Source organism: Rhodamnia argentea, chromosome 8, assembly GCF_020921035.1.
Source record: "Rhodamnia argentea isolate NSW1041297 chromosome 8, ASM2092103v1, whole genome shotgun sequence".
Classification (NCBI taxonomy): Eukaryota; Viridiplantae; Streptophyta; class Magnoliopsida; order Myrtales; family Myrtaceae; genus Rhodamnia; species Rhodamnia argentea.
The window spans coordinates 3,340,757-3,351,224 of record NC_063157.1 but is presented as its reverse complement, the minus strand read 5'-3'; the positions used below and the strand labels follow the sequence as shown (position 1 = coordinate 3,351,224).

General features: G+C 40.4%; 2 protein-coding genes across 2 annotated transcripts; both read left to right on the top strand.

Annotated features, from left to right (window-relative positions):
- The first annotated feature begins 4,255 nt into the window (after nucleotides 1-4,255).
- LOC115744787 (translation initiation factor eIF-2B subunit alpha-like) lies at nucleotides 4,256-7,564 on the top strand. The gene is made up of 5 exons (XM_030680129.2): nucleotides 4,256-4,806; nucleotides 5,969-6,121; nucleotides 6,230-6,371; nucleotides 6,669-6,910; nucleotides 7,182-7,564. Exons 1-5 carry the CDS (start codon nucleotides 4,354-4,356, stop codon nucleotides 7,386-7,388), a joined length of 1,197 nt encoding a protein of 398 aa, XP_030535989.1. The 5' UTR covers nucleotides 4,256-4,353; the 3' UTR covers nucleotides 7,389-7,564.
- Nucleotides 7,565-8,791: 1,227 nt separating this feature from the next.
- LOC115744719 (FCS-Like Zinc finger 17-like) lies at nucleotides 8,792-9,448 on the top strand. Its single transcript, XM_030680034.2, has 2 exons — nucleotides 8,792-9,087; nucleotides 9,191-9,448. The coding sequence occupies exons 1-2, from the start codon at nucleotides 8,828-8,830 to the stop codon at nucleotides 9,324-9,326; spliced, it is 396 nt and encodes a 131-aa protein (XP_030535894.1). The 5' UTR covers nucleotides 8,792-8,827; the 3' UTR covers nucleotides 9,327-9,448.
- The last annotated feature ends 1,020 nt before the right edge of the window (nucleotides 9,449-10,468 follow it).

The following is a 10,468-nucleotide window of genomic DNA, read 5'->3' as shown; positions in this document are numbered from 1 at the left end:
GACAGCAACAATAATAATATTTTACGTGTGCTTGAAAGCAATTTCATACATAATGAGTATATCCGCAAAGAGAATTATGATGAATGCATGTGGAAACTTTAAGGGTCTGTTTGGCGGTGATTCTGTTCCCAAAAAATGATTCTGATCAAAATCACTTTTTTTTATTCTGTTCCCTATATGATTTTTTGAGAATCAAAACGCGTTTGGTAACTGTTTAAAATTTTTGTTCCTGGAACAGAAACGCGTTTGGTAGTCGCACAAAATTTCCGTTCCCAATTTTTCATTTAAATCAAATAATTATATAATCACATTTGATGGCAAAGAGGGAAAATAATCAAATTGTGATTATGGAGCAAAAAAAAAAAGTAACAAAATTTCCGTTCCCAATTCGTTTGTCGATTTTTCATGAGTATGCGATCGTTTATATTGTTTGAAAAGTAATTCGTATTACATTTACAGAATTTGTCTAAATCATTTGTTTGTTATTATTTATCGTGACTTTTAGATTGATTACCCAAAAAAAATGAAAGAAAAGCTCCTCATTGTGCAACCGCCTATAGTTTTGCACTCTTGTAATTACACATCATACAAGCTTACAAGACCCGCAACTCAACTACATTGATTTTTTCTTCACCCGACTCGACAAAATTTTTGTGGGGCTCAAAAAATGGAGAAAAAATGGAGATTTAGTTGACGACACGGAGGGTTCGGTCCAATCTTTAATAAAAAAAAAATAATATAAAAGTTGAAAAAACATAATAGGAAATAAAAAATAAAACTTAATTAGAATAAAAAATAAAATAGCTAAAAATTTGAAAAAAAAAATGGGTATTAGAGGTCCCTTAATATAAAAAATAAATTAGATTTAAAAATTTTCTAAAAACTAATTTTTTAAATTTAAATTTAAATTTAAATTGAATTTAAAAATAGGCTTAAAATTTTACAAAAAAAAACTAATTTTTTTTTAAAAAAAAGGTGGGGGGGTGAGGGGAAGATCCGATGACGAGAATTTTTTTTCAAAATTTTAGCTATTTTCAATATAAATTTTTTTAATTATTTTTAAATTATTAAATTAAAAATCTAAATATTTTTTATTTCCCCCATTTCTTAAATTTTTAAATTTTTTTATTAAATTTTCCTTAAATAAAATTTTTAATTTAAGAAAATTAGTTTTTAGCAATTTTTAAAATTGAATTTTAATTTATTTTAATTTATGTAAAGTTGAAAATCCACGTGGACTTTTTTTTTAAAATAATACCATTTTATATTAAACTTTTAATTATAAGTATGAGGGATAAGTCATAAGTATATTGTGTAAAAAAGTGATCCCCAAAAGTGTTTCAAAACACCGGAATCATCTTTTTTTTGCTTCTGAAAAGTGGTCCAAAAGTGTTCCCGGGACCAGAATCAAAATCATTTTTTTTTCCATTACTAAACATGTTTCTAATCCTTTTTTGTTTCTGGGAACAGAAACAGAGGATCAGAATCACTGCCAAACAGACCCTAAAAGGGCACTTGCGATGTCATGTCACTCACTCAAACCCATCTTGATATTAGGGAAAATTTCCTAAAAAATAAAACCCCAAGTGCCCTCACTTTCTCAAATAAAAGCCTGAAGTGAATTTTATTTTAAATAAGAGTCGAAAATGCCATCATTATCTTGAAAAATGGCCTAAAATAGTTACGATTATTTCAAATAAGGAGTTGATCTCGCTAGCCGATCAAATTTTTCATCCGATCAATAGCATTTTTGTAAAAATATGAATTTAATCTAATTTTTTGTTAAATAAAATTTAAACCAAAAAAAAAGAAAGGTAAAAAAAAAAGAAGAAAATTAGGCGGGAGGTCAACCTCCCGCCTGTGGCCTTTGCCCCACAACCGATGGGGCGGCGACGATGGCCGTCGGGGTCGCCGGCGCCTCGACGAGGGCCGATGATCCCGCCGACCCGCCGGCCTTCGCCTGAGCCGAAAGTTTCAATCTTCGAAGATGGATTTATCCACTGCAATGTTGCGCTACGAAACCCTAGCTGAAATCGTCGTCATTTACAAATACACGTCTTTCTCGTTTTCTTGCGTGTCAATCGCAAGCCTTGAGGAGAAATTGCTGTATATGAGCTTCGGTAGGGAATCTGCGATCATTAGGATTGACACCGAGGACGGACACCATTCCTTTGACCCACCCCGATCCGGGCCCTGCCGATGGCCGTGGCCCTCGACCGGACTTGGGAGAGGGTTACGGCCCTCTCTCGACTCGGGCGAGGGCCAACAAGCCCTTACCTTTGGTCGGCAACAACAAGTGGGAGGTCATTCCTCCCGCCTGTGTTTCTTTGTTTTTATTTATTTTTTTACTTTTTTTTTCAAAATCTCTTAAAAAAAGAAAAAGGAAAATAATAAAATAATAAATAACCAAAATGCCCATAACTAAAGTAACTCAAATCCTTTTTGAAACTAATATAGTCACTTTAAGCCCTTTTTTGAAACAAGATTCGCTTTAAGCCCTTATTCGAGAAAATAAGAGCATTTGGGCTTCTTTTTCGAAATTTTCCCTTTTTTTTTTTTTTTGGGTTCGAAAATCTTCCCTTGATTTAATGTATCCATAGTTTGCTCGTTTCTATTTTGAACGTTACTCTTGTTTCTTCCAGTCCTCTTCTTAAATATTAGTTATATTCTTCGGCGAAATTTCGCCCGAACCTCATTTCGACGCACTCAAATTAGATGCGTTGCACATGATTTAAAACCCGAGTAGAAAAAAAAAAGGTGTTTCGAGTGGCTAAAAAAACAGTAGAATAAGGCACAACATGCCGACAACAACCCTAAATTAAATTATCGTTTTGGACCCAGCATGGGAACTTATTATAGTCCGAAATCTGCCCATTGAAACATGCAAGTTGGTGGGATTTTAGTCCATTAAAAAAAAAAAAAATCTCCGCTGATGACAAGTATTCTTACCGAAAAATCATACTAAATTCCATAATGGCGAAGGCGAATCATGCGGTGCCGGGAATAGGGACATGAATAACAATCCAAAAGTTGATCGGCTCTGAACTATACTTGAGGGCCGAACCGATGGTCTCTGCTTTTGGAAAAAAGGGAATGAGGAACCATTTCGTTTTCTCGCGCTTTTTAGAGATAAATATACCGAAAGTCCTAAAACTTTTAAAAACTGCAATCAAGTTTCGAGACTTATCTCAAATCGATGTAGTCAAATCTCTCCAATAATTTCGCCGATTCTAATTAACGGAACATACTAACCGATCGGGATGCAATTCGATGTTCAGAATTGGTTCCTTTCCCGTGTTCATTTTTGTGCAGTCAAATGTCAGTTTTGTGCCTTGCTAGATCTTTTTAGGGAGGTGGGAGTGGGTTCTGGAATAGAGTATTTTGAGTTGTAGAGAGATTGGTCTTGCTGTTGAGAGGATGATAGTTCTTCAAGCCGCTGAGGATCTCGTCGAGCTCACGACCGTGACTGTTGTACCCTTCCCTCTCTAGTTCGGATCCCTTCGCCTCTGTCGCCGCTGAGGCCTCAGTCGAAGCAGCCTCTTAAGTGGCGGCGACGATGGTGGCTCGAGATCGGTCTGAGGTGATGGGCTTCTTGGCATCACCAGCTTGCTTTTGGGCGAGGCTTTAGCAAATGGTATTTAGGTTTATGTTAATCTGGGAGCTTCTCTTTATCCATTAATTTTCCACTTTTGAGTTTTTCTTTTCCAACTGGGTCAGCCCACATGTCACCCAAAAATAATTAAAAAAAAATCGCATCAGTTTATTCCATTAGCCAAATCGGACAAACTTAACCAAGAAATTTGATTGCATCAATTTAACAAGTTTTAATATTTGATTGCATTTTCTTTTTAAGTTTTGGACTTGATTGAGTTTTTTAGGGGAAAAACTAATTGCACCTTAGCGACAATTTTTATAATTTTTGGTTCACTAGAGTTCTAGATGCAAATTTCTTCAATTTTTCATTTTTCATCTAGAAGACATAAAAAAGAATTACTTGAATCGCAACCGAATCGATAATATTTTTTAGAAAGGAAAAAAACGACAAGTAGTCGTTGATACTCTCGAACCGGTCCGGATGGTTCGGATTGCCTCCCTGGCCGGTCCAGCCTGATTGCAAACCGTGGCTAACATTAACCAGACGGGTATATGTCCGATTCGTGGGACAATCTTATGTCTTTTGTTCTACAACAAAACGTTCAGAACGAATTGCCCAAGAAGCAGGAGCATCATTAACGATCTAAACTCCTTCATAATCCCGTCCGTGATCCGCCCCGTAATCTTTCCCCACGGGAACCGCCACTTTCCCTTCCGCTTTCTCTCAGAGACATCGACTTTTCTCGCCCTCGCTATTAGATGTGGCGGAGATCGGCCTCCTTCATTCTCGACAGGGGGAACGACGTCGTGTCCAAGCCCGACTCCATCACCCTCTCCCCGCCCCCGACCTACCAGTCCTCCTCCATGGCCGACACCCTCCAAAACCCTAACCCTAACCCTAAAATCTCCGCCTACTACCAGACCCGCGCCGCCCACCACGGCGTCGTCACTAGCGACTGGCTCGCCCAGGCGCAGGAGGCGGCGGGGCCTGACTCGCCGGGGAGTGACGGGAGGTCGAACTCAGCCGCGGACTCGGGCGGCGGCGGGAGGCCCTTCAGCGTGATCGACGAGTTCAACAACTGGAGGCAGCAGCCCGATTTGGCTGAGGCCGTGGCGGCAATTCGGGCGCTCGCGGCGGTGATAAGGGCCAGCGAGGCGACGACCATGATGGAGCTCGAGATTGAGCTAAAGAAGGCCTCTGATTCGCTAAAGGTGCGTGCTTTCATTCGCTAAAGCATCATTTTTTTAGTGTTTTGGTTTTTCTCGATTCAATTTATGCGGGGAAAGATTTCTTTTGCCCTCTTTCTGCAAGAAATGTCAAATGTGGGATTCGGCATCGGTTTTTCTTTTTTCGTCTTGTATGAGAGAATGATGGTTCCCTGTTACTAGGTATGTTTTTCTTTTTTTTTGGCTATATGGAGGGTTCTTTCCAAACGATACTGGCTTTGGTATCCTCTCAGAACTTGTGGAAGGCATTTGGATCAGTTTCTGCTTTGAAATCCTAGTGACCACTCACACTCTGCAGCATTTTGGTCTAAGCAATTGATTATGCCAGGATATATTTTCCTCTTAGATACTCTGTTTCAATTCACAATCTGGATAGCTTGGGTTCTGGGGAAACTGCAGCACCCAGTATCTATTAGAACTTCTCTTGTATTGGAGTCTACTTTACTTCCATTTTAGATTTTACCTTTTACCTTTCCTCATAAATCCACTTGTAAAATGTTTTACGTTCTTATTAAGTTTTGTAGGCCTTTTATGCGTTGAATGGGCCAAAGATGCAAACTGACGGCTGTTCTCAGCCATTGTTTATGATGATGGGATAGTGGGAATAATTAACATCACAGTTTGTCCTAGTCTTTGCCCACAACCTCAAAAGAGGAGGAGGGGGTTGGTTTCAGTTAAAGAGAAGACAAAGTATCGAGGATCCATTTGATGAGTTTATGAATACAATTACGTGAAATAATAGTCAGCTACAAATTGTAGTTCTCTATCAAGGGGTAGGTGTGCTTAGCTTAGCTGGATCCTCATTTTTTATGGCTTGATGATGTCTTAACAATTTGTATTTCGCCTTCAAGCATGCGTATAAAGAGGCCAATTTATCAGCAGACTTCTTGGCAGCAACATGAAGGTCAATGTCCTTTTTTACCAAAAAATGATATAGCAGTTAATTACTACCTGTACTGATCAAAAGAAATGTTTGATCTAAATGGTCATCGGTGTCGTGTGGAAGTTCAGTCTCTGGCATTTATATTGTATCCTTAATTGTACAAGGCCGATCTTCGTCAATACTAGATTATTACCAATGTATATACCCTGCATTTTTACCTATTTTTGTTCCACTTCCGGATTATTAACACTGTACTCTTACCAGTTGGGGGACACAACCTCCATCTCCTTGACAGCCGGCTGTGATCTCTTCATGCGTTATGTGACCAGAACTTCGGCCTTGGAATACGAAGAATTCAACTCAGCCAAGTCACGATTGATTGAGCGTGCTGAAAAATTTGGGGAAATATCTTATAAGGTTGTTAAACCGATATGAGAAAAGAATACCACTGTTTATCTAATGAGTTAATTTTTATACCATAAACTATTTACCCATGTATAAACTAGATATTACTTCGTATTGCAGGCGCGGAGGATCATAGCAATGCTTAGTCAAGATTTTATTTTTGATGGTTGTACTATTTTAGTCCATGGTTTCTCCAGAGTGGTTCTAGAAGTTCTGAAGACAGCTGTACAAAACAAGAAAGTCTTCCGAGTATTCTGCACAGGTCATTTTTTAACTCTTTACTGCATCTTCTCTGACCTTTGGCATGCAGAGTCTACTAAAACCTCGACATTCTGAGCATCCCAATTTGAAATCACTCTCTTTTCTAGCTGTAAGTTTGAATATTGGTTTTAAGGCATGTGAATGAGCTTTATCATCAAGTAGTATAACTAGTATCGCCATTTGAGTATTCCTGTCTGGTCTTCCCTCTACATCACAATTGGTGTTTGCTACCAATTACCCAGATTTTTTTTTCCCCAAAATATATCCAGATTTTAAGTATCGTGTTCTCTGCATGCAGAGGGAAGACCCGACAGGTCAGGGCTACGGTTATCAAATGAGCTTGCCAAGCTCGATGTTCCTGTGAAGCTCCTAATTGATTCAGCAGTGGCGTATACCATGGATGAAGTTGACATGGTCCTTGTGGGTGCTGACGGTGTAGTCGAAAGTGGTGGCATCATCAACTTGATGGGGACATACCAAATTGCGTTGGTAGCACACTGCATGAGTAAGCCTGTATATGTGGCTGCGGAAAGTTACAAGGTACTCTTGATTTTATACCTTCTGTAATTGCATTGTGCTTAAGAGACTATCCCGATTGGTTTGAACTTACAAAATGGGAACAAAGTCTTCTCTGGTGAAAACTTACCTCAAGTCACAACTTGCCAAAGACATTTGCCAAAGACATTCTGCACTAAAAGCAACCGTGCCGCCTTTTGCAAGAAACTTTGGAGTTTTTTTATTTCTGCAAACATGTTTTCAAGAATGAACTTTGTACACTTCATGACTAATCGATCGATCTCGTGCTACGCAGTTTGCTCGCCTCTATCCTTTGGGCCAGAAAGATATGGCCCCGGCCTTACGGCCCATTGATTTTGGGGTGCCAATCCCATCTAAAGTAGATGTCGAAACATCAGCCAGGGATTATACGCCGCCCCAATACCTGACGCTGCTTTTCACTGATCTGGGAGTTTTGACACCATCCGTGGTGAGCGATGAGCTCATTCAGCTTTACTTGTAGCCATACTCGGAGCAAATTTTGTTTCTGTATGATATAGTTCTATTGAAGAAGGTGGTAACAGTGAGCTATAATTGCCTTTTGGTAGTGCATGATTTACCTAGAATCAATCAATAACTAGTGCATGAGTGCTTTTCTTGGTTGAAGTATCAGTTGATGCGTTTTTAGGGTACAATATACTCGATCTGGTCAATGTAAAAAGTTGCTTCCGAATTATTCTGCGTTGGGTAAGCTAGCAGGATTAGTCATGAACCCAATTTAACCTTTTGAGATCATGTCTAACATTTGGTTGAAGATGAAATGGGTCCGTTCCGATAGAGTTAATTGAGTTAAACACATCTCCCTATATTGAGTGGTTTCTAAACTAACACAAGAAATCCTTATCCCTATTCTTCCTACAACTCAATAGACTAATTTGCCTCGTAGCATGCTTAACACGATTGAGGGCATTTCGAAACTCTTTTATCTTGTTTGTTTAGATTCAAAAGTCAAAGTGTATGCATCGCATGATTTAAATTAAGAAAAAAGTGAAAACCTATTCGCACGTGCTCATAGGACAAGAAGTAGAAATCGAGTATAAGAGTTCGCACTTCTTGCGAAGCATGAGGTGTCAATTGACTTGCTCGCTAAGTCGACATGACTCGATGTTAATCCTACTCGGATGAGTCTAAAGCAGCAAAGAGGAGATGAGAAGATAAGAGTGTTTGAAATATTTTATGCAGTGAATCCTCATCCTTGGAAAAGCCTGAGACTCAAGAGAGTCATTAGCACAAATGTTTTCACGTTCCTCAGGTTGGATTGGCCCGACATAAAGGTCCCCTTCCGTCCCGCGGGCCAAAAGCAACGATAAAGGTCGACCAAGGTTCTTTGCATGTTATCCATCCGCAACCAACACACAGAAAAGGCAAGACCAGCAAAAACACCCCAGAAGAAAAACAGGGCAGAGCAGAGGCAAGAGCAATCATCCCATGAAACGGACATGCAGATTTGAATCGTTCCTATAGTCCTTGTACGAGGAAATGCGCGTGGTTCTTGTCTAGAAGTCCTAAAACTTGTTACAAAAGTGCAATGGTATCTTGAAACTTTCAAAAAGTCTAATTAAGTCCTAAGACTTGTCACGACAAGATGATCCGACTCTCGAAACTTTTAAAAATTGCAATCAATAGAAGGAGTTAATTTCAATAATTGGACAAGTTTTATGGTTCGATTGCACTTTTTGAACTTTTGAAGATTCAATTGCACTTTCCGACAGATTTTAAGAATTAATTACACGTTTCTTAAAATTTTAGGACTTAATTACTTTCATGATAAATATTAGGACTTTCAACCCGCTTATAACTTTTTCTTTTCGTCTGTGTATATATGACTGAGGACGCAGAGCGTTCCTGATATCCATCTCTCTCTCTCTTCCAAGGGAAGGAAACCCTTCAAACAAAAAGGGCATGACTTCAATGGCTGAAGTAGGCCTCAGAATAATTCTCACTCAGATAATTTCCAAGACCAATCAGTCCAGCAACATCCTCGTGAAGTCCACGCTCATCTCGACTCAAACCGGTAAGCCTCCACCACCTCCGCCGCTGCTGCCGCCTCCGTCAACATCGAACGCGACCCGTCGTCGTACCGGCGACTCCAATCGCTTCCTCAAATCGTGTCATCTTTGCCGGAAGAAATTAAGCCCCCGCAAGGACATCTACATGTACAGGTAAAGCAGAGTTTTTCCGGGCAACCCGTGGCCTCATTCCTTCAACTTTGTGTTCGATTTTCGAATGTTACAGAGGAACACGTGCGGGTGTATGCGTATGCAGGGGCGATCAAGGCTTTTGCAGCGTGGAATGCAGGGACAGGCAGATTGTGATCGACGAGATGAGAGAAATGGAGATGGTGGCGAGGGCTTCGTCTGCTGCTCCCACCAACTGGAAAATCCGGCTGCGACGCTCGTGATCGTGTTGATCAAATGACGAAAGACCCACCGTCTCCTCTTCTTATTCTTTTCTTTATGACAAGCAAAATCTACATTAAATGAAGAAATCTCGAGGGCATTAATGTACCATGAACTTCTCGAATCAAATGACAAACGATCCACCACCATCTCTTCTTCTCCGGATCAGTGTCAGGATCATTTTGCATTGAATAAAACATCTCATTGGCGCGAACGCGAGTTCAAATTACTGCTACCCACTAAGCGAATTGATTTGGCTTTCCAGATTATCCGTGTCGAGTGTGCTTCTCTCTCTCTTTCTCGTGCGCGCGCGAGGGCGTTCGCGACAGAACATCATTGAGATTTGAAAGCTTATTGCCATGAACTCAGAACGTAATTTGTAGGGGTGAGCAACAAAGACCGTCCGGACCAAAACTGATGGTCGGTTTCCAGTTTTAGGGGGATCCGGTCCGGTTCCCGGTTCCAGGGCCTAGGACCGGACCGGTCCTTTTTTTCAAAATTTTTTTAAAAAATAAACCTAACATTTACTTGTTGTTTAGGTTTAGGTCATTTAGGATTTCTTTGCTTCACTTTAGCATAGCGCCCATGACATTTATGAGTTCGATTCGGAACTGCCAATTGAAGAAGCCTTGACTCCGCCGAGCTCGTGGTACACCGACCCTTGTTTATTCAACCTCGAGCTCGATCGCGTCTTTTATCAAAGTGTACATCCACTTTTCGGAACCGCAGACTAGAAATCCTTGGAACCGCCCGGGAACCAGACCGGACCGACCGTCCAGTCCAGTTCCCAATTCCAAGGGTGGCTGGTCCAATTCGCGATTCCGAAAAGTGAGAACAAGGACCACCGGTCCGATCTCCGATTTTTTATAAGAATCGGATCGGATCGGAAACCGCTCACCCTAGTAATTTGCTGTGGATGAGCGGACGAGGGTTATGCTTCGTCAGTGGTCGTCTACGCACTATGGACGGGATATTGGGTGAACGTCTGGGGTACGTCTCCATTAAGTTGCGCCATGATCTGACAGTAGTGATCTTATCAGTTCACTGTGAAAAATGCTCATGCCCGAACGACGGGAATAATACCAACAACAAAAAAAGAAGAAGATAAATCTATACCAATTATATCAATTCAATCGTATATTTT

What these genes read in the sequence shown, in the direction of transcription:
- LOC115744787 (XM_030680129.2), top strand. Translation starts at nt 4,354, where the DNA reads ATGTGGCGGAGATCGGCCTCCTTCATTCTCGACAGGGGGAACGACGTC. An exon ending in CTTCCGAGTATTCTGCACAG is followed by an intron (nt 6,372 to 6,668) that starts GTCATTTTTTAA and finishes CTCTGCATGCAG; the next exon opens with AGGGAAGACCCGACAGGTCA. An exon ending in TGGCTGCGGAAAGTTACAAG is followed by an intron (nt 6,911 to 7,181) that starts GTACTCTTGATT and finishes CGTGCTACGCAG; the next exon opens with TTTGCTCGCCTCTATCCTTT.
- LOC115744719 (XM_030680034.2), top strand. Translation starts at nt 8,828, where the DNA reads ATGACTTCAATGGCTGAAGTAGGCCTCAGAATAATTCTCACTCAGATA. An exon ending in AAGGACATCTACATGTACAG is followed by an intron (nt 9,088 to 9,190) that starts GTAAAGCAGAGT and finishes ATGCGTATGCAG; the next exon opens with GGGCGATCAAGGCTTTTGCA.